This window comes from Mytilus californianus, unplaced genomic scaffold (genome assembly GCF_021869535.1).
Source record: "Mytilus californianus isolate M0D057914Y unplaced genomic scaffold, xbMytCali1.0.p SCAF_10, whole genome shotgun sequence".
Classification (NCBI taxonomy): domain Eukaryota; kingdom Metazoa; phylum Mollusca; class Bivalvia; order Mytilida; family Mytilidae; genus Mytilus; species Mytilus californianus.
The window spans coordinates 4430580-4456894 of record NW_026262582.1 but is presented as its reverse complement, the minus strand read 5'-3'; the positions used below and the strand labels follow the sequence as shown (position 1 = coordinate 4456894).

Here is a 26315-nt window from a genome sequence, read left to right as displayed (position 1 = left end):
TGCGCTTTTTATCCAACGCAATCATAGGTTTGAACGTTGTTTTCAATTTAGACTTGTATATATATATTCATAAACGCCTGAAAAGTGTACAAACAACACCAATAACAAAAAAAAAGAAAACTATAAATGTAGTTATTTATAAATATTTCGGATAACAGATATCCTTCATCAGTATGATTATGATCATGGATGTCAAATGAATCATATCAATCTACTTTGATTAAACTATAACAATCTTGAAATTTATACAATAAAACAGTTAAACCGAACATCATAGTTTAGACGCTTGTACAATTCTAAAAATTTTAAACATGACATAGGTTATATAGCTATTTACAACAGAGACTGCAAGATATGCTTCAAATAAAAATAGTAATGTGCGATAGAAACTGGCACAATTCTAAAATTTAAAAGGCGACGACAGTTACGATGTTACAAGAACGATTGCGTGAATAAACATTCCAAATAAATAGCACTGACCGATCTAAGTTTGTAAATATTTCAAATTTGACAACGGTAGAGTAATTACAACATCCCAAATAAATAGCAGTTAAAAAATATAATAATAAATTTCAACTAAGGTTAAATAGTTGAACGTGACTGGGTACTTTTACATCCCTTCAAAATGAAAAGAACCAAGCAATTTAAACTGATATATTTACAAAAATTTTTAGAGTTGAGTAAGGTAAAGAAATAGAAGCAGAGACTGTAGTTATAAGTAATATAACCCAAGTGTAAAGCACTGCGCGAATCCGAACTACATCTTTTCATTTATCCTAACATCACTGAAGAGACATTATTAAATCTGTTGTAGAGTTGTCACTGGTTCAGACGTACTTATATTGGAAAATGTTGTTTGTGCTGTATTTAGACCCCTCTACCAAGAAATTTGTTTTGCATGCATACGTATAAAAATTGCGGTTTTTATACAACGCAATCATAGGTTTGAACGTTGTTTTCAATTTAGACTCCTTTATATTTTTTCGCCGTTTGGGCTTGCATTATATTTGCCTTCGGGTTTTATGATCCGTTCACCCTATTTTGACTATTTTCACGGTCCGAGCAGTCTTTCAAAGTTGTCTGTGTTGCTTTCATACGTGGTCTGAATGGTGTTTCCAACTTGTCCGATGTTTCTTAAACTGGTCCGAGTTGTCTTGGTCCGACTTGTCTTTGGTCCGAGTTTCAATGTATTTAAAACATACAGAATATTCCAAATTAAAGGGCCCACAAGGGGCAACATGAGATTATAGCATTGCACATATTTAACAAATACAAAAGAACAATACTGAAGGAAAGAATTACTTGATTGATAGCATTTAATGACACTCACAAAAAAAAATAAAAAAAATACATATTATTTTGTAACTATTTTTCTTAAATGAAAGTTTTTAATCACACTAAGATAATTCTCTGGACCAATCTTTTTACAGATAATTTTCCAGCCTTAAGCGTTTCACTATTATTTTTCAAATCACTTATGTATTTTTTGTGTAAAACTTGGTTTAAATAGAGACAAATATACATGTTTCTGGTTTAATATGAAACCAAATTTTCTTTTAATAGAAGACAGAAAGTCTTCTTTAATATCTATTTTTTTTTAATTGAGTTATTGGGGAGTACCAAGTTGTTTTACCTTGAGTATGCAAACCTTTAGAGTTGGAAAAAGCATCATATAATGGAAATTCTGTAAACGGTAACAATATTTCAACATAGATTTAACAATGTTATAATGTAATGGAAACCGGCTTCCAAGCTCTGATAGTGATGCAAAGTTAACACTTTTTCTATGCACACCTAATACAAATTTGCAAAACTTATTGTTAATTTTTATAACATAAGTCCAGATTATAAGTTGTCCTGGATTAGAAGAGCGAATTTTCTGATTGTTAACATTAAATGAACCCCAAATTTCTGAAGCATATAAAAGTATAGGCTTGATTGTATGGTCAAAACATGTAAACTAGAGTCTATTCCTAAATTTATAATTAAAACCTCTCAATTTGTAATATCCTTTCAGTGCTTTTTGATAAAGCACATTTTTAATCAATGAAAAACTTCTATGTATGCAAGAAAGAGAAAAGGGAGTTAATCGCTGCAGGTGCTCGGATTGTTAATTGATATATCATTACGCGACAATGATTGTCTGGAAAATATTTCTTTTTTCGTCACAATTAAAAAATTCATGTTATGTTCTTTAGAATATAAAAAATATATGGAACACATTCATTTTATAATATTTAATTCTTATTTCTAAGCGATGAACCGGAGTCTCAATCATCAAAGTAAATATTATTTCGAACTTTTTTGGTGGATTGATATCCTGTGTAGCAGACAGTATGTTCCTCGGTCAATAACAAACAGAGAAAAATGTTAAAATTTCTTATTTTTATGATTTTAATCACGATTTGGCTTAATTTAATTGGAGTTTCAGATGGTAAGAGGAAAGTAATCTTACAATCAAGATGAATTCAACAATCATATTACATTTTTATTGAATTTATATATATATATATTTACGATATCTCAACTTCGACTCAAAATCATTGGCAATTTGCTGCTCTAGATCTCTTATCATAAAGCATAAAATGTTATTTAAAGTCGTTTCAACATAAACATAATGTCTGTATATCTAGTGATAGTTCTCCCCTACCAATTATTCATCGCTTATTGTATGTACTGAAATTTCTTCTTCCAGTCTTCAGCATGTTCAGTCCTATGTGATTTTGACCCCCTGTTATATTTTAAGGTTTCATAACTGTGAGAATGGGATATCCCTTGTTATTATACCTTACATTATATAGTAGTTATTTGATTGGCTAATACAGAATCATGTGTCATAGTTTAATTTGATGTATTTCAAAAAATTGTTTGTTCGTATAATATAACAGTTATGGCACATTGAGGAGATGAGCCCTAGTGGAATAACACTTACTCGGTTGACAATTTTAGATATTCAACTCCTCAGCGGGCCATAATTGTATAATATCAACTGGAGTTATTTAATTTCAATATAATAATAAACCAGCCTTGTCAAATGCTTGTGCGAGTTTATTATTACTAATTAAATGAAATAACAAGAGTTGATACATTGTACATGTATCAAGCAATATCAAATATTCTAAAAAGTTGTTTAACCTATTTCTCTTATGACATGGAGAATCATATTTGAATGCTCTCCCTTTATCATGTACAGTGGGATTCCTTGTGTCTGCGTGGCTGATGATATCATGCATTACATGATTTCATCAAAGCGCAATGTTACATAAATAGAATAGTTCTTGTAATGGTATTGCTCTTCAGAAGGAAGAGAAAAGATTAAAATTGATAAGTTCAAGCTCAAATTTATAATTGCAATCCCATGATCAACAATATTTAACCATTTTCCTAAAGACATGAAAGAGTTATGACATCATTTAAAAAAAAATCTTTCATTTCAAGACAAATTTTATCAAACTGAAAAAAAAACTTTTGCTCTGCATCATTGGCAGTCTGTTTCATTGAAACTGAACTGTATTTTGTAGTATAAAATCCTTGTTTTATTCAAAATTAACTATTTTAAGAAGGCATGCCCAAAATCACCAGACATTTGAAGACCTGTGTTAGGGGTTTCCCTAATTTTGAACACTATTACACAAAATCTTAAGGGTGAAAGTAAATCATACATTAAGAAGATTTAATGAAATTAAAGAATGTCATGAATTTTTTCACAATTTATTATCCAATTATTGGTTTTATGAGTTTACCAAAGTGAAGCCTAAAGTCTTCCCTGTGCTTATACACCTGACTTCACCGTAGCATTTAGGGATAACTTAAGAGCAAAGATTGGTTGGCTCGGATTCATAGTCATACTAACAATGACTAATGTGTTGTGGTATGATGGCATTTCGTCCTTCAGACTGTTACCTTAGTTGTGAACTATGTAGCATGTTTTAAACTGGCTCAGCATGTAGATCTACAATGTAGTATGAAGTAGGGTCTATACTGATATCAAATTTCATTTTGTCGCAGGGTTTTCAAAATGTAAATACTATTTTATATATATATTTAATGTATTGCATTTGTAATTGATCACTGAATCCTCTTAAAGATTCGAACCAGTATTTCATATTATATAGTATTATCCAGTAAAATCAGGGTTTTCCCAGTATTTCCCACTGGGATGGGCAATACTCATAAAACATGTAAAACACAGGGTTTTGCCAACCCTGTTTTTATACGACCGCAAAAAGATTTGTACTACAAGGTTCCATATCACAAAGGTAAAGTTGGGTTTGAGTTTGGGGGTAATTGCCTTAAAAGTTTAGGAATTTGGGGCCAAAAAACAAGCATTTTTCTAGTTTCCAGACAATAACTTGTGTTCAAGTGTATGGATCTCTCTGAAATTGTACTGCAAGGTACCATACCACAAAGGGAAGGTTGGGATTGAGTTTGGAGGTGATAAATCATAAGGGCGTTCAAAAAATTTGGGTTAGGGTTTTTTTTTTCTTTAAAATTTTCCATTTTAAATTGGTTATTTCTGATTTATATATAAAAGCAAATAATAATGATATGGTTTGAATAGGTAAATTAAATTTTTTTAAGTTCTTAGACCACATTCATTCTGTGTCCGAAACCTATGCTGTGTTAAATATTTAATCACAATCCAAAAAGCTTGAATGTTGTGTCCATACTTGCCCCAACTGTTCAGGGTTCGACTTCTGCAGTTGTATCAAGCTGTGCCCAGCGGAGCATTTTATTAACTTTTGTCGTCCTGAAAATGCATTTGAATTGTCACTGGACGATAAATAGGCAGCCATTATCATCATCATGTTTAGATAGTATCAGTCAGTGGCGGATCCAGAAATTTTCATAAGTGGGGGCCCACTGACTGCCTAAGAGGGGGTCCGCTCCAGTCATGCTTCAGTGATTCCCTATATAATCAACCAAATTTTTGCCACAAAAGGGGGGGCCCGGGCCCCCTGAAAAACCCTCTAAATCCGCCTCTGTCAGTTTTACTTCTAACCTAGGTAATATATACATGATATATGTAATTGATTAAAATAAAACTGTCCATGAAGTTATTATGGATTCAAAGGACAAATCTTGATGAATCATTCACACATCATTTTTTCACAAAATGTGATAATGGCGACTGCCAGCAAAAACCCTGGGTGTCGACCCATTTTTATTGGTGGTTGAAGCCTGATGAGTGCACTGAGAGAACCACTGACCTTTTCTAGGAAAATTGGCATTCCTTGTCAATTAAGAGTTATACCCACAGAGAACTATCTACATTCAACAGAAAAACTTTTATGTCATTCTAAGTTTCTTAATCAATTCCTGGTATATTGTCCCTAAAGTTGAACATGTTTAGATGCAAATTCCAATGTATCGAAATATAGAAAAATTAATTTGAATCAACAGTATTCAGAGATTTTTAAATTTTGTTTAATCTGCTTTGGTGAAGAAATGTGTAAAGCATTTTATTTTTGGAAGAAAAAATTACATCAAAAGCACATAGAAGGCTGGGTTGGTATGACTAACTTTCGTTATAATTCAAGTAAATTCTTTTATGTATCTTCTTCCTCTTCAAGGCTATCAGCTCTTTGATTTTAAAGTTTATTTGGTCACTTCACCATATTTAGCAAGTGACTCACTGAATGAGCTTTAGACCGTCACATGACCGTGACAAATCCGAAATCTCCTGCAGGTTCTGATCCTTATGAACTCTTTTATCAACTAAAAAACTTGTTTATTAAAAACGTTTATGGCAGTGATTTATTAAAATTTGAATCTTTTGATTATTTTCAGGTCTGAAATGTTATTGTGATTTATGTCCAAACAGTACATGTATAGCTAATGCTCAATGTTTAACAGTTGTGGTCAAAGGAAAGACAGGTCTTGTCCATAGATTCAGGTAAATGTATATATGTTTTAATTAGGATGAGATGTAAAAATGATACTGGAAACAGAAGAAATGCTTAAAGATCAACAAAAATGTAGAGTACCAAATCATGCAAATCTAACATTGACAAATTTGTAGGGAACCAGATCATGCAGATCTGAAATTGACAAAAATGTAGGGTACCAGATCATGCAGATCCAAAATTGACAAAAATGTAGGGTACCAGATCATGCAGATCCAAAATTGACAAAAATGTAGGGTACCAGATCATGCAAATCTAAAATTGACAAAAATATAGGGAACCAGATCATGCAAATCTGAAATTGACAAAAATGTAGGGTACCAGATCATGCAAATCTAAAATTGACAAAAATATTATGGAACCAGATCATGCAAATCTAAAATTGACAAAAATGTAAGGAACCAGATTATGCAAATCTGAAATTGACTAAAATGTAGGGAACCAGATCATGCAGATCTGAAATTGGCAAAAAGGTAGGGTACCAGATCATGCAGATCTAAAATTGACAAAAATGTAGGGAACCAGCTATATAGAGAGCCAGATCATGCAGATCTAACATTGACAAAAATGTAGAGTACCAGATCATGCAGATAAAAAATTGACAAAAATGTAGGGTACCAGATCATGCAGATCTAACATTGACAGAAATATAGGGAACCAGATGATGTAGATCTAAAATTGACAGAGATGTAAGGTACCAGATCATGCAGAACCAAAATTTTAGATCTGTATGTTCAAATTACGGTTTACATCACAGTTCAAGTTGGGGTCCTCTGTGCAGTCTGCGTTTGATTTATGTCGATTTCATTCAAAAACAAATTCAACAATTGGGATTGAAAAACCTATACGTTTTAGCTCAATGTTAAATTGCAGGATAAAAATAATATACGCACAGTGTAGGAAAATATAAAATTTATTTGTACTCGTAACCAAACTGGAGGAAAGCTCAGCGAGCCTTACTTTTCTCTCTGTTTCTAAAGCTCGTTAAATAAATCGTAATATTTTTTGACGCTGTACAATATCGTCGTCACAGTACAAAATAAACATTAACCTTTTTATATATATATACATGTTTAAGAATAAAACTACAATATTTATTTATTCCTCCAATTTTTACTGTCCTAAAAAATACAAGGTGAATTGTTTTCTATCAGTAGGTATATATGAAATGTTAAGGGTCCTTTAACTGAACTTAAAAGTACATTGTACATATATTTTCATCGAAATCTAGCTATTTTTTTAAGAATGAAGATATAGCCTGAAAAAATCTTTAACTGTAAAAAAGTTTTTGATAAGTCTCAATTATAAGATGACCAATTGCAAGTATTGAAGTATTATGACATTTCAGATGCAATGGAGAGGACAATTTTTTTCGTCCACCAGATTCACCAAGTATTTGTAATCCTACTGAAAAAACAAGTCTGAGTAATGCTCAGTGTTGTTCAGACTCAGATTATTGTAATAGGTATCTAACTCCTACATTAACTCCGGTTGGGAGTACAAATATGACAGGTATTTATAACACCTATTGCCATGGCAACACACACCAAGTACCTTCAAGATTCCTTTGATCCATTCGAATATCCAAATTCCTTGCATATAAAACCATTTCACGCAGTTAAACAGATAATTTACACACGTCAAAATCTATATATATATACAATTGCAAACCAGCAGTATCCCAAGACACGCAAGAGTCACAATTGACATGATTGAGAAAAGCTTGAACTAAGATATTGTTGCTATCATAATATAAAATAAGAATGATTTTGAAATAAACTTGACTTAATTTAGGTACTAGATTGTTTATGCCAAAAATATTGAAACTGAAGAGAATTAGTATTACCTCTAGACCATCATATCTTACAGGGTGCAAACTACTGTAAATTCAGAAATTATTGCGTACATTTATTATTGCGATTTTTGAAGAATTAACAAAAATGTCAGTTTAATTATTGCTATATAAGGAAAAGCTTCTTACATTTATACATATTTTATATGTATCATATATCAGAATGCGAGTACTTAATATTGCAATGCTGAAGGAGTCGCAATTTTCACATTAATAAAAACGTCGCATTAATTTCTGAATTTACAGTATGTGATATGTTTCATTTACAATTTGTAATACTGTGGATTCATTATTATTCGTTGGATACCAATTTTCGTGGATTTCGTGGTTATAGGTTAACCACGAAATTAAATGTTCAATGAATGTCAAATTTACTATAGGCTTGTATGCAGACATTGTCAAAAACCACGAAATTAGATATCCACGAACATGTAAGTTTTCCTTAATTCACGAAAATTGGTACCCACGAAAATAAATGAATCCACAGTAATCGCAACTTTCACATTTGTCTTATGAATAGTAGCATGACGTGTGGGTTTTATCAAATTATATACTCAGAAAGTAAAGGGTTCACTAAGGATTAAAATTGGCCCCTAAATTTTGTTAAATTTAACTTTAATAATGTGTTAAAGTAAAAATTTGATAACAAAATATGTTTAAAGAATATCTGACAAATACAAAAACAACAAGCCTTGATGTATAAGAACACTTATAATGTCATTATTGTTTTGACCCAGATTTCTTGGTTTACTAAACATGGTAATCTAATAGGTGGGGCATGGTGTCCTACAGACTTATATTCTTATTTTAAAGAATTATGTGCAATGTGGCGTCATAAAGAAAAAAAAACAGGATTATGTTGCTAATATTTGACAGGTGAGAAATTTTAAAAAAACATACCAAAATTAACTGTACTTTACAGCATGCTAAGGTACACAAAAGCATACTAAGGTACACAAAAGCTATCCCAATTGAAAATCACTCTTGTTAGTATTGTGATTCAAATTTGCAGGCATGGATCCAGTCATTTTAAGATGGGGGGTAACCCCTGGAACACCATGTAACATTCACATAATACATTTTTTTCAATCGAAAAAGGGGGTTTCAACCCCTGGAACACCCCCAGGATCAGGCAATGGAACACCCCCAGGATCAGGCAATGAATTCAAATAGGATGATTGTATGTGATTGAACTTATTGCACTCTGATTTTCCATCCTGTTGATTTTGGTAGATATATCATTGTATATCTATTGAATACACACCCAAGAAATTTCAGAGTCAGCAACTGAAAATAACCAGAACTGACCAGGAGACAGGATTAAAACTGAATGGGTTTGTGTGAAGTGATACAATCATGCATATTTACCTCTTATATAACAACAAGCATTACTTAATTTATTACTGATATTTCAGATGTTTAGATAAAATAGAAGGACAGTTTTTAAATGGAGAGCATGTAAGCTGTAATACAGCTAAGAACAAAAAGACAGACAATTATAGATTGTGTTGTGATGATTATGATTTTTGTAATCGTGCATTGATGCCAACACTGGCGCCACCTACAACAACAACCCCAAGTCCAGGTTTGTTTTGACACTTATCAGTCATATGCTTTTTGACTTATATTTAGTTTGTTCTGTATTTTTTGCTTGTACAATTTTTTTTTTTGTGAACATTGTAAATTTTGTTTAATTTCACCGTCTGACATATTGACATTAAAAAGTAAGTAGAAATACATTTAAAAAAAATCTTATTGATGTTTGCTGGTTATGACAGTCAGGGGTAATACTTATACAAGTGTTTTTATTTACTTGTCCTGGTGAATTAGTTTTAAGAGAGAGTTATAGCCCTTAGACATTCAGAGTCATATTTTCATCTTTTCTTGAACTTCTCTTGACTACATTACTGTAAATGAGTGGTCAATTGTCTGTCATTCATAGATATCTTTACTTATCATAAATGTATAATTTGATGGACAATGAAAATCTCATGTGCCTGTTATCTTTAAAACACTACTCATTTACATGCTCCAGGAAGTAATTTTTTAAGGTCTTGCACATTTACTTTTAAACATATGTGCAGAGTACTAGATTTCTTTGTTTAGTTCTTGAGATAAAAGGTTGGAGTCTTAATTTAAAAAAATATTAGCAAACTAGAAACCAATTGTATAGACATGTTTCGACCTACCAAAAACTTGAAAATTTAAGGTGCTGTAAAAAAATATTACTTGTTCAGCAAAATGTTCAGAAGAAATTTTTGGAGAAGATTAAGGGGAGATTACCTGTATTCAAATCTTGAAATGAAATCTTACAACTTTACTTCTACAAGTAAATATTACTTCTTCAAGTAAATAATCATGACTACCATAAAAAAAGTATAACAAAAGCACCGAACTCCAAGGTAAATTCAAAAAGGGGATGTGCGTAAAAACTGACAAAATCAAAAGATATCAACTAACATAAGTGAAAAACTACCGTCATACTCCTGACTAAGCATTACTCTTGACTGTATGATGGCCATTTTTGTTTGCCATAATCAGGTTTTCATTATTTTGAGCTCCTCTGTCTATCAAACTTCCTTCAGCATCATTTCCTTAGATGGATGTGGAATTAATGTCCCATCAATGGAAATGTAAAGTTAATTCCTATTATGACAAAAACCGTGTTTGTTAAAAGACAAGATGATTTTTCTGAACATTAGAATTTGTTTATAGATATGGCAATATAAATAGACTATTTATTTTTAACACTATGCCCACTTCACCTGACATTGATAGCAGAAAAAAGATTCACCCTTTTGGTGTTTTGTTTCTACTTTTTAAGATAATTGTTTATACATGTATACTTGTATGAGGCTCTGGATGGGGTCTTAATTTCTGTATACTTTAATTTCATAGGCCAATTTTCTCTCTTCTTTTTTTATTTGTTCATTATTCTCTTCTTCATATTTGAAACCCCATTATTCTCTTTTTTGGGGGTGTCCATTATTCTGTATCGTCATATTTTATTATTGTCTGTTTTATTTTTTTGAGGGGTCTTATTATCTCTATTCTGTAAACTCCATCCACAACCCCTTGTATCTCACTTAATATCAGAAAAAAAGTTATATGTTTTGTTTCTACTTTCTATGAAATATACTTGTAGTTTGTTAGTGTTGTGAGTATTTAACTTTGTCATGTGTTATAGAAAAGGAAAAAACCAGTACATAGATACACATACATACATGTATACTGGTATATTTTGAACATTGATGCAAGCAAGGTAGTATTTCTTTATCTTTGTCCAGTATTGCACTGCCCTCTAGGCTTACAAATGCTTCAAACATGTTCATTGGCTAGCATCACCACTTAAAAATTCCCATAATTGCACTTGCAAAATGTCGTTTTGATAGTTATGCCAGATATCTTATATCTGTATATTGATTAATTGTGTTAGAATATTTTAGATTTTTCTGATTTAAATCTTTTTCCATAAATTCAACAAAATTACCAAGTTATGCTCATATTTTGTATTTACTAACTTGACAAATTAAATGTAAGAGATAAAAAAAAGTGTTTGTGGCTAAAGCAAATGATTTAAAGGCTGTTTGAAATAACTTAATAAGCTTACCAGACCAATTTACCTTATACATCTGTTTTCCTTGTAAATAAATCAACATCATCAATACAATTAAGATCAAGGTATGACTATTTCCATCAATTATAAAAAAAAATGAAACGTGTACAGATGTATGGAAAGTTAAACCTTAAAAAAGAAGGTTGTTTTTATGAACTGAAAATTTAGAAACTACTAGTCTGTGCATTTATAAAAGTATATCAAAGTAATGTGATTGCACAAATTCAATTAGGAGAAAAAATAGTACTGAAATTATGAAAAATAAGGAGATGTGGTATGATTGTCAATGAGCCAACTATCCACTAAAGTTCAAATGAAGTGGATGTAAGTAATTATAGTCAACCGTACAGCCTTCAACAATGAGAAAAACCCATACTGTGTAGTTGACTCTAAAAGGCCAGATATTATTATCACATTAAAAAAAATTAATAACAATTTCTGAATTTACTAAATGTAACTGTATTTGTGTGTTTGTCTGTCTGTCTGTTTGTAAATTTACATCCATCGCTGATGGTCTTTTTTTCTTGTTGATAGATGAGGATTTAGACAAACTAGAGTTTGGGACTGTAGAGCTAGTTGTACTGATATCAGGTCCAGTTGTTCTTGTCTCACTACTTTTTATGATTGGTTTCTTTGCTTACTACCAATACCAGCACAGGAGACCATCAGGTTACATGCTACCACCAGATACAAGTAATGCAGATGTTGCACCGTTCGCTCAGCAAGGGACAGAGTTATTGAGAGAGATGATGATTGAATATTCTGGGTCTGGGTCTGGTATGTATAACAGGGTCCTAGCTAGCCAAAGATACTGGGCTCAAGCTCCCTTCTGCCTTTTCTGTGCACCCCTCTGCCCTTAAAGTCTTGCTCTATGCATGTTTGTTTTCTTATGGATTTTTTAATGCAAAGTAAAATCATTTTAACTACTGAGAAATATTTTCACAACACAAAGTATTATAAATCAAGCAATTTATTAATAAAACATTACTTTTTTTCTCAATTATTTCAATTTTCAATGTAGAAACATGCTAACATTGTTCATTTTTGTCGAGCCTTCGACTTTTGTCGAAAAAGCGAGACATAGCGATCCTACATTCCGTCGGCGTCGTTGTCATCGGCGGCGTCCACAAATATTCACTCTGTGGTTAAAGTTTTTGAAATTTTAATAACTTTCTTAAACTATCCTGGATTTCTACCAAACTTGGACAGAAGCTTGTTTATGATCATAAGATAGTATCCAGAAGTAAATTTAAAAAAAAAAAAATCCATTTTTTCCGTATTTTACTTATAAATGAACTTAGTTTTTCTGCCAGTTAACATTACATTCACTCTGTGGTTAAAGTTTTTAAAATTTTAACAACTTTCTTAAACTATCCTGGATTTGTACCAAACTTGGACAGAAGCTTGTTTATGATCATAAGATAGTATCCAGAAGTAAAATTTGTAAAAAAAATCCAGTTTATCCGTATTTAACTTATAAATGGACTTAGTTTTTCTGCCAGTTTACATTACATTCACCCTGTGGTTAAAGTTTTTTTAAATTTTAACAACTTTCTTAAACTATCCTGGATTTGTACCAAACTTGGACAGAAGCTTGTTTATGATTATAAGCTAGTATCTACATTCCGTAATGTATTTGTTAAAATTTTGTTCCATTTTTTCTGTTTTTTACTTATAAATGGACTTTGTTTATCTTCCAGTTAACATTACATACAGTCTGCAGTTTAAGTTTTTAAAACATTTATTAGATTCATAAACTATCCTGGATTTTTACCAAACTTGGACAGAAGCTACTTACAATCAAAAGATAGTATAGAGAGGAATATTTTATTAATTTTTTTCCTCATTTTTGTTGAGCCTGCGATTAACAGCAAAAGTAGGCGAGACACTGGGTTCCGCGGAACCCTTACGAATTTTTAGATGATAAACAGTGCTAATCTGCCCTTCATCTTAAAACTGTACCCCTCTGCCTCTAAATCCTAGATAGAACGCTGTGTATGGATATCAGCTATAAAGTTTCCTTCATTAACTAGAAATATTATCAAATGAAGGAGTAGACCCAAATAGGCCAAACTAATGCCCTTATTCTAGTTAAAATTTGTAATTTTAAAAGGTATAATAGCCATCATCATATTTATACAATTTAAAACTATTACTAAATAGTTAGCAAAGGTATGGAATTAAAAAAATTGTAGAAATGTCATTTTTCAACTAAGCCCAATAACAAGAGTCTTACTTCGATTATTTTTGAGGACCTGAAATCCAGAAAAGATCTTTTAACACCATGTTTAATTAACAAATAACCTATAACTTAAATGTTTAGCCTGTCAAATGCTGGGATCTAGGCCTTTATGTGATTAAATCTGGAAGATTTTGTCAACCTTCACCAAAATATCTATTGTTGGTCTATTTGGGTTGTACATGTATATACCATAAATAAAAAATAAAAAAAGGTCTGCAAAAACATTTTGTTTTAATTTCTTTATATGTTAATATGCATGAAATTAAAACACTTTAATTTTCATCTTGAAAATATGGATTTAATATTGAGGGCCAGTTATAACACATCTACTTTACATTGCTAATTTCCTCTTGACAATTTCATGGGTGTAAAAGCAGTCATGTGACTCAAAATCAAATCTTCATTATCAATTGGTGCACAAAATAAAAAAAAAACAATATATGCTTCCACAATAATATTTTTGGCACAACAGCAACATGGCTGATTGAGTAGAAAAATTTAAATCATCTTTAATGAAATGGTCATTTAAAATTAATAACTATTGCCATTTTTCAGCTGCAAATTTCAAGCAAAGTAACATGAGTATTAAAGTGATTGAATCTTTAATTAATTTCAAAAATTGTTTAGGCTTATTGAAATAGACATTTGATTTGTCTGATAAAAGAGTGAGTTGCCTTATTTCATTATTTTGGTTTTCAGACTTTTCTGTCAAAATGGATTTGTTATATACTGTTCAATTTAATTTGAATTAAGAATAGAAAGAAATAATTGATTTGATTTTATTCCAGGGTTACCTCTGCTGGTTCAGAGGACTATAGCCAGACAGATACACCTGTGTGAAATCATTGGAAAAGGGAGATACGGGGAGGTTTGGCGAGGAAAGTGGAGGGCAGAAAATGTTGCTGTTAAAATATTTTCATCCCGAGAAGAAAGTTCCTGGTTCAGAGAGGCTGAGTTATATCAGACTGTCATGTTGAGGCATGAAAATATTTTAGGTTTCATAGCTGCAGATAATAAAGGTAAGAGGGCAAGGTTCAGATAATGATTGATTGATTGGTGTTTAACGCCACTTTCAACACTATTGTGCTATTTCGTGGCGGTCATTATTTATTGTTTGATGAAGCTGGAGAGAACCACCGAAAACTGACAATCCTAGCCAATTAAGATTGGAATCGAGTGCACCTGCCCCGTGCGGGATTCCAACTCACAACCTTAGTGTTGACTGGCTAGTGATACAGTAGTTGGACTACTTAGACCACTCGGCCACCAAGGCCCCCCAGAGATAATGATATCAATATAATAAAAGGTCTAAACTTTTCATTCCTTTATTCCTTGATAGGGTTTTAGATAAGCATGATAAAGATGAGGTAAATGTTCTTGTTTTAGTAAGTTAGGATTATTTGTATGTTTGTATGTCTAATGGTTTTGTTTTGACTGTAAGATTTTAATACTTCTATTATTCAGCTGGTGTTTAACGTGATGGTACCCAAATTGCACATATTTTAAAAGTTTTTTATAGCCCTGCCACAAAGTGGTCGCAGCCATATAGTTTCACCCTTATCCATCATTGCTTCATTCCGCAACAAACATTTATACAGACTTTTTTTCTAAATGCCTTCACATATTTGATCTGAATTTTAGTATGGGAGTCTACTATGATGAGTTACAGATTGAGTTTCGTTTGGTTCTGCTCTGCTGATTTTTGCCAAAATTATGGTCTTTGGACAATTTTTAAGTGGAGCCATTCGTGTTGTACTGACACATCTAGTTTTTCACCTACATTTATTTAAAAAACAGATAAAAGTTGCCACTACGTGTTTATGTTACAGATGTATCCTTATTTACTATAAAGTTTCACATTTAATTTTGAATCCATACTGAATCATAGAAAAATGGGTTTGATATGACCTCCCAAACAATCCAAGATTCTGTAATGAGGAGTATCTAAATTGTACCCAAGCTTAACTACATATACACATCCATAAAAATTGAGTAACAGATGTTTTGTTTTATTTCTTCAGATTTTGAAATAATTTGACAATATTCTGTGCTTGTTATTCATTATGTATGAATTGGATGTTTGTGACATATTTTTATTTCTCAATTCTGAAAATAGACTTTTTGTAGACAAAGCATGGAAGGTTGCTGTAAATTTTACTTTTTTCTCTAAAGAATTCATCTCTTAGTATATAATGTGACCTTTTTGTGAATATTTATGTATATTTAGCTATACTGAAAGACGTGCATAATGGCAAATTCTAAATTAGTTTCTAGAATATATTCATTACAAACAATCAAAGATTTGTCAATTGATACCCATATACATGAATAAAAGAACTTAACTAAAACCTCAGATCACTTATGTTCAAAACATCTGTAACTGGTATTACATTGTTTTTCTTTGTTTGTTATGAAAGTAAAAGTAAAAGATATTTTCAATGTTTAATTACACACTATTTCATGGTAAATTTATGATTTCAGACAATGGTACATGGACACAGTTATGGCTGATTACAGACTATCATGAAAATGGTTCCCTGTTTGACTATTTAAACAGGACCCAAATCAATATTCCTCAGATGATACAGTTAGCCTTGTCTGCAGCTAACGGTCTCTGTCATCTTCACATGGAGATTATTGGCACAGAAGGTATGTACTTGTTTAATGTCCAGTGCCCATTATTTTATACATATTCAGGACATGAACTTTAATAATTAATACAAAAGGTAGGGATAAAAGACAGGAAATAAGGACTGTCAACGTCAATGAGCGTATATATGATGGGGCAGAAATTTTGTTTTGCAACTGGCCCCTATGGACCATGAAAGAGTTGTTGAATAGTTCTTTAATGTGCAGAGAGCGTGAAATTTAATGTGATTTTAAATTCCCATTCTGACAGACTGTGGCTGAGTATTTACACCTCCTACACGGCCAAACAGACATATTAACAATAGAACCCACAAAGGAAATCTTTCCCTATTAAGGTCAATTTAAAAATTTGAATGATACAAGAATACACTCTTTAATTTTTACTGTAAGGCAACTAATTTTTGCATGCAATTTCTTGGCACTACTTTCACAAATTGGTAAATAACAAAAACATAAATCATTGTGAATATATGTATAACAAAAAATTAAAACATTTGAATTCAGAGATTCAAATGTTGTAAAAAAATTCTTAATTTTTTTCTTTTAGAATTAATTTCCTAAAGCATGTAGATAGACTTTGGTTGGCTTGCTTGCTTTGTTCGTATAAATGTTTGCTCAAACATTGTAATTAAGATTGACATCTGCAAGCAATATAAATAGATGGAGTTAAACCTGTATACATTATATTTAGATTTGATTTGAGATTGTCGAATAATTAAATTTAACTATATACAGGTTTAACTCCGCCTACATTTATTGTTTGCAGATGTCAATCTTAATTACAATGCTTGAGCAAACATTTATGCAAACAAAGCAAGTAAGCCAACCAAAGTCTTAATCTACAAGCATTAGGAAATTAGCTCTATTTTTTGCAAGTAACGGATAATCTTGTAACTCACTACCGTAGAAAGGCTTGTATAGTCCGCGGTTTTATTCTCCAAAATTGGACCATCCAGACGGGGTGCGGACTATAGAGTACAATAAGCAAGAAATAAGAGAAAAATTTCAATTTCGCGGGCGAGGTGGTTTGTTTACGTTCCGCCATCTTTGTTATTTATATTGTAGAGGGCGCTCTTATCATTTTTCAAACTAATAATTTTAACTCATCCATATTAATAAGTTATTTCTATTCAATATCAAATTAATACTGATAAATATAAAAACTAAACCTTTCATTACAAATTTCTCGTTTCTTTTCAATGCATTGGTTGAAATAAACTGGTATCTGCTTGATTGAAACGATACAAACATAGTGAAAAAGACAACCGTAAACCAGCTTAGAATTTGTAAACTACAAAACATAATCGGTTATTGTTCGTTCCGTTTTGGTGTTTTATACTGACTAATATGGTTTGTATTAGCTTAAGACCCTTCAAACATTAATGTGATAGATATATTAAAGACTGTTTTACAAAAGGATGGAACTGTTTTACTTTCAAAGTCGTATTATAGTGATATCTGTTATGTACGGATTTCGACTCTCACCGGTTAGTTTCTTCTTTTACACGTGCTTTTTAAACTTCCTGTTTAAGCATACTCAAGTTTCTAAATTGTTTTTTAAGTGAATTAAACTTATTTTAACAATCATGAAGCGTTCTAGAATCATTTACAAGCAGTTTCAGCTTCTGTTTGATGATGGAAAACAGGTTTTCCCAAGAAAATACCGCAAACGACCGCACAGGATTTGAAATTACCGGAGTTTCATTAGACCTTTTCTAACAGTTACAAAAAGTTTTTTTACCTAAAATTTCGTGGGGAGAAGGGGGTGCGGACTATGTACCAGTGCGAACTATACAAGCCTTTCTACGGTATATGATATAAAGTATTTCTGTTTCTCTCTTCAGTTCATGCAGGCAAACCAGCCATTGCACACAGAGATTTGAAGAGTAAAAATATCTTGGTAAAAAATAATCTGACCTGTTGTATAGCAGATTTAGGTAGGTGTTTAGATTATAATGTTCTGTACAGAGACCAAGGTTGATTGGTCAAGGTAGTGACTGTATAGAGGGTATACATTTAAAATTTATGTGATAAAACAAAACAAAAATATGGTTCTATGAGCTGCAACGGATAGAGACCTTATGCAAATGAATATGAAATACATCTGTTGTCCTAATTCAGCTTGAAAAAATCTCTATTCAAAGTGTTTAACTGTTTGAAAAATTGAGTAGTCATAAGAAAGAACCTTACAAAACAGACCAAAATTCATCTTTTATTTCGTTTTTGAATGATCCAAAATCAATCAAAGTCATATACATGTATATGTGCACTTGCATAATGTCAATTTCTATCCGACACAGCTCATATGTTATGAACATTTATGGTTAAGCAATGTTGAAAGGTAAGACATTTTTGTGAAGCACTGTTAAAAGCCCAGATTTTTTTGTTTAAGCACAGTTTAAAAGCCTAGAACATTTCCTTCTATAGTGAATTTGAAGTATTTTTAAAAGTAAAATAACTTAGACTATAGTCGCCATCATGTAAAACATGTACAAAAAAGAGGCAAAGGATACCAAAGGGACATTCAAACTCATAAGTCAAAAAAAACGGACAAAGCCATGGCTAACAAAGAAACAGACTAACAGACAAACAATAGTACACAAAATACAACATAGAAAACCAAAGACTGAGCAACACGAACCCCACCAAAAATAGGGGGTGATCTCAGGTGCTCTGGAAGGGTAAGCAGACCCTGCTCCACATTCGGCACCTGTCGTGTTGCTTATATTAGTACAAACCCTGTGATAAGCCTTATTCTGTAGGTCACATTGGGGGAAAATGGGACGTGATTGTAGTTAGGACAAGATTGGATAATTCCTTTCTTTAAATGCTTGCACAACAACATTTCAATCCAACCACAACTACATGTGTGTCATCATGTGTCAATCAGTATCTGCCCCTTTATACAAACCTATCAAATATTTAGGCAGTAAATCAGCCAATCAGGTAAAGTCACATTTAAATCAGTCAGAACTGCACACAAGATTTTATTACTGTTAAATTTTTATTTATGAATTGATTTCTGTTAGTTCGATGCCCAGTGGCAAATATTCCATCCATGTTCAGAAAAAATAATTCATTTGTGTATCTGATTTCTTCCAAATTTGTCAATTTAATATCATTTAATGAGAGCTTTTTTGAACTGTGATATTGAAAACAGTTTTATTTCTTTATAGATTAACCACTGCAAAAAAAAATTGATTAACACATTCTGCATTCTAAGTGTTTTTAAGGAAAATGCTTAGCTTGCTTTTTGTGGCTATGTCACTTGTCGCTCTTAAAGTTGTTTTTGTTTGCTTTAATTGATCATCTTTTTTTTCTTTTTTTAGCTCACCTGGCCCATAGGGCCAAGTGAGCTTTTCTCATCACTTGGCGTCAGGGCCTAATCTAGGATTTTGAAGAGGGAGAAGTGACTTCTCCTTCCAAGAGAGAGAAGGGAGAAGTGGTCAATTTCTTGGAGAAGTGAGATTCCATTACCGTTTCGGTTGCATCGTGTTTTCATGCTTATCACTAAGGAAATTGTTTTATATTCAATAAAAGATATACTTGCAGTTTTTTCATATGTTATTGTACACAATGTATAAATAGAAAGTTCTTAATAAAAAGGTTTAGACAATATATAGTTGTTATTTATTTATTGATACCATTGTGTTCTAAATAAAATTTGTTGATTGGGACATGAGGGAGTAGCCTAGTAATATTATCATGATTATGATGCATTAAATTCATGTGCAACTGCCTCAATTTATTTAAGTCCAGAAAAAATATAACTCCCAGTTTTCCTGTTGAATTTCACATGACTGGGAATTTAATTTATATCACCACTTGTCATTATTTTGTAAAACATTATTGAATGTCCAGGACCGTGATTTTATCTGTTTATAGGTTAGTTGTAAATTGAGATTATCGTTAAAGATTGTAAGTCTATAAATGAAAATATTTTTCAATCGCATATTAATTATCCGACAAAGAGCTAATTTCTATTATTTTTTAAAAATATCATCCATATCAACGAAATGGTCGTGAGAAACAATCCACTGCTGATCAACCTGGTCGAGTGTCGTACGTTTGCCATCACATTATCCATCAGCAGTCTTTCTATCTTTTATATTTCAATTTCTATTCAATCAATATAATAAATCTACCGTTAATTCCAACCTTTTACCTACCGAATAGTAAAACTGATCGACTCGTGTAAGTTGTAAAAATAAAACAAATCAGCTGAGTGATTACGCAACATCCTCAGATGAAAATTATCGTAAAATGATAACTTAAACAGACGGTCAGTTTTCCGTTTGAACAGTTTTGAAAGTTATATCCGAGGATGTTCAAAGTCGCCGTTGTATTTATTTAATTTGATCGTTGACAGTATTAGTCCTGGGTCGTTTCGAAAATCTCGATTTTCCTTGTCAGCCGCCATTTTTTTTACCTGTGAGACTTGTCAATTACAAGTTGTCTCCCTTTTACCGATTTTGATAGCGATTTGACTTCGCTATGAAGTCAGTCGGCCGGCGAGATTTAGCGATTTTCAAAATTCTTTGGCGACTTAAATCGTCATTTCGCCGGCAAGATTATGGCCTGCTTGGCGTCCGTCATCCGTCGTCGTCGTTAGCTTTTTACATAAATCTTCTCCTCTGAAACCACTGGGCCAAATTTTACCAAACTTGGCCACAATCATCATTAGGGTATCTAGTTTAAAAAATGTGTCTGATGACCCCGCCAACCTACCAAGATGGCCGCCATGGCTAAAATTAGAACATAGGGGTAAAATGTAGATTTCAGCTTATATCTTTGAAACCAAAGCATTTAGAGTAAATCTGACATAGGGTAAAACTGATTATCAAGTCAAGATCTATCTGCCCTGAAATTTTCAGACAAATCTGACAACCTGTTGTTGGGTTGCTGCCCCTGAATTAGTAATTTTAAGGAATTTTGCAGTTTTTATACGACCGCAAAAAAAATTTTGTGGTCGTATATTGGTATGACATCGTCGTCGTCGTCCGAAGACACATTAGTTTTCGCACTCTAACTTTAGTTTAAGTGAATGGATCTCAATGAAATCTTACCATAAGGTTCAATACCACAAAAGGAAGGTGGGGATTGATTTCAGGGGTTATGGTACCAACAGTTAAGGAATTAGGGGCCAAAAAATGGCCAAAAATAAGCATTTTTGTAACTTCCAGACATAACTTGTGTGTAAGTGTATGGATCTCTCTGACAATGTACCACAAGGTTCCATATCACAAAGTGAATGCTGGGATTGATTTTGGGGGTAATTGCTTCCAAATTTTAGGAATTAGGGGCCAAAAAGAAGCAAAAAACAAGCATTTTTCTAGTTTTATGACAATAACTTGTGTGTAAGTCTATGGATCTCTCTGACATTGTACCACAAGGTTCCATATCACAAAGGGAAAGCTGAAATTGAGTTTGGGGGTAATTGCCCAAAATTTTTAGGAATAAGGGGCCAAAAAGGGGCCAAAAATAAGCATTTTTCTAGTTTCCAGACAATAACTTGTGTTCAAGTGTATGGATCTCTCTGAAATTGTATTGCAAGGTACCATACCACAAAGGGAAGGCTGGGATTGATTTTGGGGGTAATTCCCTCAAAATTTAAGTAATAAGGGGCCATAAAAGGGCAAAAAAACAAGCATTTTTCTAGTTTCAGGACAATAACTTGTGTGTAAGTGTATGGGTCTTTATGAAATTATACTGCAAGGTTCCATATCACAAAGGGAAAGCTGGGTTTGAGTTATGGGGTAATTGCCCTAAACGTTTAGGAATTTGGGGCCAAAAAGGGGCCAAAAAACAAGCATTTTTCTAGTTTCCAGACAATAACTTGTGTTCAAGTGTATGGATCTCTCTGAAATTGTACTGCAAGGTACCATACCACAAAGGGAAGGCTGGGATTGAGTTTGGGGGTGATGAATCGTAAGGGGGTTCAAAAAATTTGGGGGGGGATTTTTTTTCCTTTTTTTTCTTAAAAATTTTCCATTTTAAATTGGTTATTTCTGATATATAAAAGCAAATAATAATGATATGGTTTGAATAGGTAAATTAAAATTTTTTAAGTTCTTAGACCACTTTCATTCTGTGTCAGAAACCTATGCTGTGTCAAATATTTAATTACAATCCAAATTCAGTGCTGTATCAAGCTAGAATGTTGTGTCCATATTTGCCCCAACTGTTCAGGGTTCGACCTCTGCGGTCCTATCAAGCTGCGCCCCAGCGGAGCATTTTATTGGTTATTATCTTGAATATTATTATAGATAGAGATAAACTGTAAACAGCAATAGCGTTCAGCAAAGTAAGATCTACAATTAAATCTTCATGACCAAAATTGTCAGTCGACCCCTTTAGAAGTTATTGCCCTTTATTGTCAATTTTTAACAATTTTTCGTAAATTTTTGTTATCTTTTACAAAAATCTTCTTCTCTGAAACTACTGAGACAAATTTAACCATACTTGGCCATAATCATTATTAGGGTATTTAGTTTAAAAATTTGTCTGATGACCCTGCCTTCCAACCATCATGGCCGACTTGGTTAAAAATAGAACATAGGGGTAAAATGCAGTTTTTGGTTTATATCTCTGAAACTAAAGCATTTAGAGCAAATCTTACAGGTGACAAAAATGTTCATCAGATTGAGATTTATCTGCCTTGAAATTTTCAGACGAATCCGACAACCCGTTGTTGGGTTGCTGCCCTGAGTAAGTAATTTTACAGAAATTTTGCAGTTTTTTGTTATTATCTTAGATATCATTATAATATCTAAAATCTAATACTATTAATTATGATTTTAACCTTATTTTACATGATTTCCAAAGCATCAGTAAATACAGGTGAGCGACACAGGCTCTTGAGAGCCTCTAGTTTTTATACAACCGCAAAAAAAATTTTGTGGTCGTATATTGGTATGACGTTGGCGTCGACGTCGTCGTCGTCTGGCGTCGACCGAAGACACATTGGTTTTCGCACTCTAACTTTAGTTTAAGTGAATGGATCTCTATGAAATTTTACCACAAGGTTTAATACCACAAAAGGAAGGTTTGGATTGATTTTGGGGGTTATGGTACCAACAGTAAAGGAATTAGGGGCCAAAAAGGGGCAAAAAACAAGCATTTTTCTAGTTTCATGACAATAACTTGTGTGTAAGTGTATGGATCTTTCTGAAATTGTACTACAAGGTTCCATATCACAAAGGGAAAGCTGGGTTTGAGTTTGGGGGTAATTGCCCTAAACGTTTAGGAATTTGGGGCCAAAAAGGGGCCAAAAAACACATTTTTCTAGTTTCCAGACAATAACTTGTGTTCAAGTGTATGGATCTCTCTGAAATTGTACTGCAAAGTACCATACCACAAAGGGAAGGCTGGGATTGAGTTTGGGGGTGATGAATCATAAGGGGGTTCAAAAAATTTGGAGGGGGGATTTTTTTTTTTTTCCTTTTTTTTCTTTTTTTCCTTTTTTTTTTCTTTTAAAATTTTCCATTTTAAGTCGGTTATTTCTGATTTATATTTAAAAGCAAATAATAATGATATGGTAGGAGATACACGCCAAACAGGATATGTAAATTATTATATAATAAGTATTGTGCAATAGCAAGAAATTTTCAATTGCACAATAGCAAGAAATCTTTAATTGCACAGTATTGCGCAATAGCAAGAAATCTTCAATTGCACAGTATTGCGCAATAGCAAGAAATATCCAATAGCACAATATTGCGCAATAGCAAGAAATTGTCAATTGTACAGTATTGGGCAATAGCAAGAAATATTTAATTGCACAGTATTGTGCAAAAGAAGATACTTCGTATAAATTGCTTATTTCTTGACCAATTTCAATGGGGTTTTATTCTTGAATTCTTGGGGTTTTTAAATATGCTGAATCTAACCGTGTATTTAGTTTTTGGATTTTGGGCCCCGTTTTTAAATTGGTCCACATTGAGGTCCAAAGGGTCCAAAATTAAACTTTGTTTGATTTCATCAAAAATTGAATTATTGGGGTTCTTTGATATGCCGAATCTAACCGTGTATTTAGATTCTTAATTTTTGGTTCCATTTTCAAATTGGTCTACATTAAGGTCCAAAGGGTTCAAAATTAAACTTAGTTTGATTTTAACAAAAATTGAATTCTTAGGGTTCTTTGATATGCTGAATCTAAACATGTATTTAGATTTTTGATTATGGGCCCAGTTTTCAAGTTGGTCCAAATCGGGGTTCAAAATTAAACTTTGTTTGATTTCAACAAAATTGAATATATGGGGTTCTTTGATATGCTGAATCTAACCATGTATTTAGATTTTTGATTTTTGGGCCCTGTTATCAACTTTGTCCACATTGAGGTCAAAAGGGTCCAAAATTAAACTTTGTTTGATTTCATCAAAAATTGAATTCTTGGGGTTCTTTGATATGCTGAATCTAACCATGTATTTAGATTTTGGATATTGGACCATAATAGGTGAATGTCCAATTTAAAATTTTTAAGTTCTTAGACCACATTCATTCTGTGTCAGAAACCTATGCTGTGTCAAATATTTAATCACAATCCAAATGCAAAGCTGTATCAAGCTTGAATGTTGTGTCCATACTTGCCCCAACTGTTCAGGGTTCGACCTCTGCGGTCGTATCAAGCTGCGCCCTGCGGAGCATTTTATTATTTCCTGCAACAGTTTAGGAGCTACTTTTGATTTTTCTGGGTGGGTCAAAAGGTGTTTTCAAAAATGTGTAGTTTGCCCACTTTCCCAATTTATGGGGAATTTCCGTCATAGGAGGATTGACCTTACACTTTAAACCCCCAATTCTGTAAAAAAAAAAAATTTCAAAAAGGCATACATAAAAATTTAAAATACATTAAAGCACATTTTTACTTATTCAAAACAACAGATTATAAGATTAAAAACACTTATGATATATATATAAAAGATGCATTTGGTCCTTTATATGTGATTGATTTTCTCAATGAAGATGACTTACTAATAAATCAAATGAATATATACTTAAATGAAATGCATATGAAATTCTCCATGAATTGTCTTTTAGGGCTGGCTGTTCGTCATGATATTGCCACAGATTCAGTGGATATAGCTCCCAATGACAGAGTTGGAACGAAACGGTACATGGCTCCAGAAGTCTTAGATGCTACTCTGAACAGAACTCACTTCGAGTCTTTCAAAAGAGCAGATGTATATGCCTTTGGTTTAGTATTATGGGAGATAGCAAGGCGATGTTCTATTGGAGGTAAGTGTAGGCAAGTCTGTCAAGAAAATTAGGAAGATTTGCTTTGATTGCCTTTTATATAATGATCAAGAAATTCCCAAAAAGAACATACTTTACATTTATTTAACATTTCCAAGGACCTTTATGTATCAGCAAAGACCCATCGAAACAACATCTGATACAAAAATTTAACAATACTTTTAGATATTTGGATGATATATTGGCTCTCAATAATGACGACTTCAGTATGTATACTAAAGAAATTTATCCTGTTGAACTTACTTTAAATAAAGCTAATACTAACAATGACCACTGTCCTTTCCTCGATCTTGATATCTATATCATTAACGGGAAGCTTAATACAAAAATTTATGATAAAAGAGATGATTTTTCATTTCCTATCGTTAATTATCCATTTTTAGATGGTGATGTTCCCTTGTCACCATCTTATGGTGTTTATATATCTCAACTTGTACGATTCACTCGTGTATGTAAAAACATATTAGATTTTAGCTAGAGAAATTTATGTATTACTGAAAAATTATTACACCAGGGTTTTCGATATCATAAACTAGTCAAAACATTTACTAAATTTTATCATCGGTATAAGGACATCATTCGTAAATATAACTCAACATGCAGACATCTTATACGTTCGGGTATTTCACATCCAATCTTTTATGGTAATATTCTTTACATAGCACAAAAATGTCAGTATTCACCTCAAAAGCTAACAAAACCTTTAAACAGACTTATTAAGAAGGGATATAGTTACGATACTGTTGTCAGGTCATTAAAGATTGCATATTTTGGCTTTAATATTGATTCACTTATAGG

The 26315-nt window shown here is 32.4% G+C and overlaps 1 protein-coding gene across 1 annotated transcript in view; it reads left to right on the top strand.

The window, feature by feature from the left end:
- Positions 1–2309: 2309 nt before the first annotated feature.
- Positions 2310–26315, top strand: part of LOC127717488 (TGF-beta receptor type-1-like) — a 35342-nt gene continuing 11336 nt past the window's right edge. Inside the window, exons 1-8 of the mRNA XM_052223155.1 lie at positions 2310–2434; positions 5791–5896; positions 9174–9343; positions 11909–12151; positions 14405–14635; positions 16098–16265; positions 18110–18202; positions 25302–25499. Coding sequence (XP_052079115.1) covers positions 2368–2434; positions 5791–5896; positions 9174–9343; positions 11909–12151; positions 14405–14635; positions 16098–16265; positions 18110–18202; positions 25302–25499 — 1276 coding nt within the window. The 5' untranslated portion in view covers positions 2310–2367. The remainder of the gene's footprint in view (positions 2435–5790; positions 5897–9173; positions 9344–11908; positions 12152–14404; positions 14636–16097; positions 16266–18109; positions 18203–25301; positions 25500–26315) is intronic.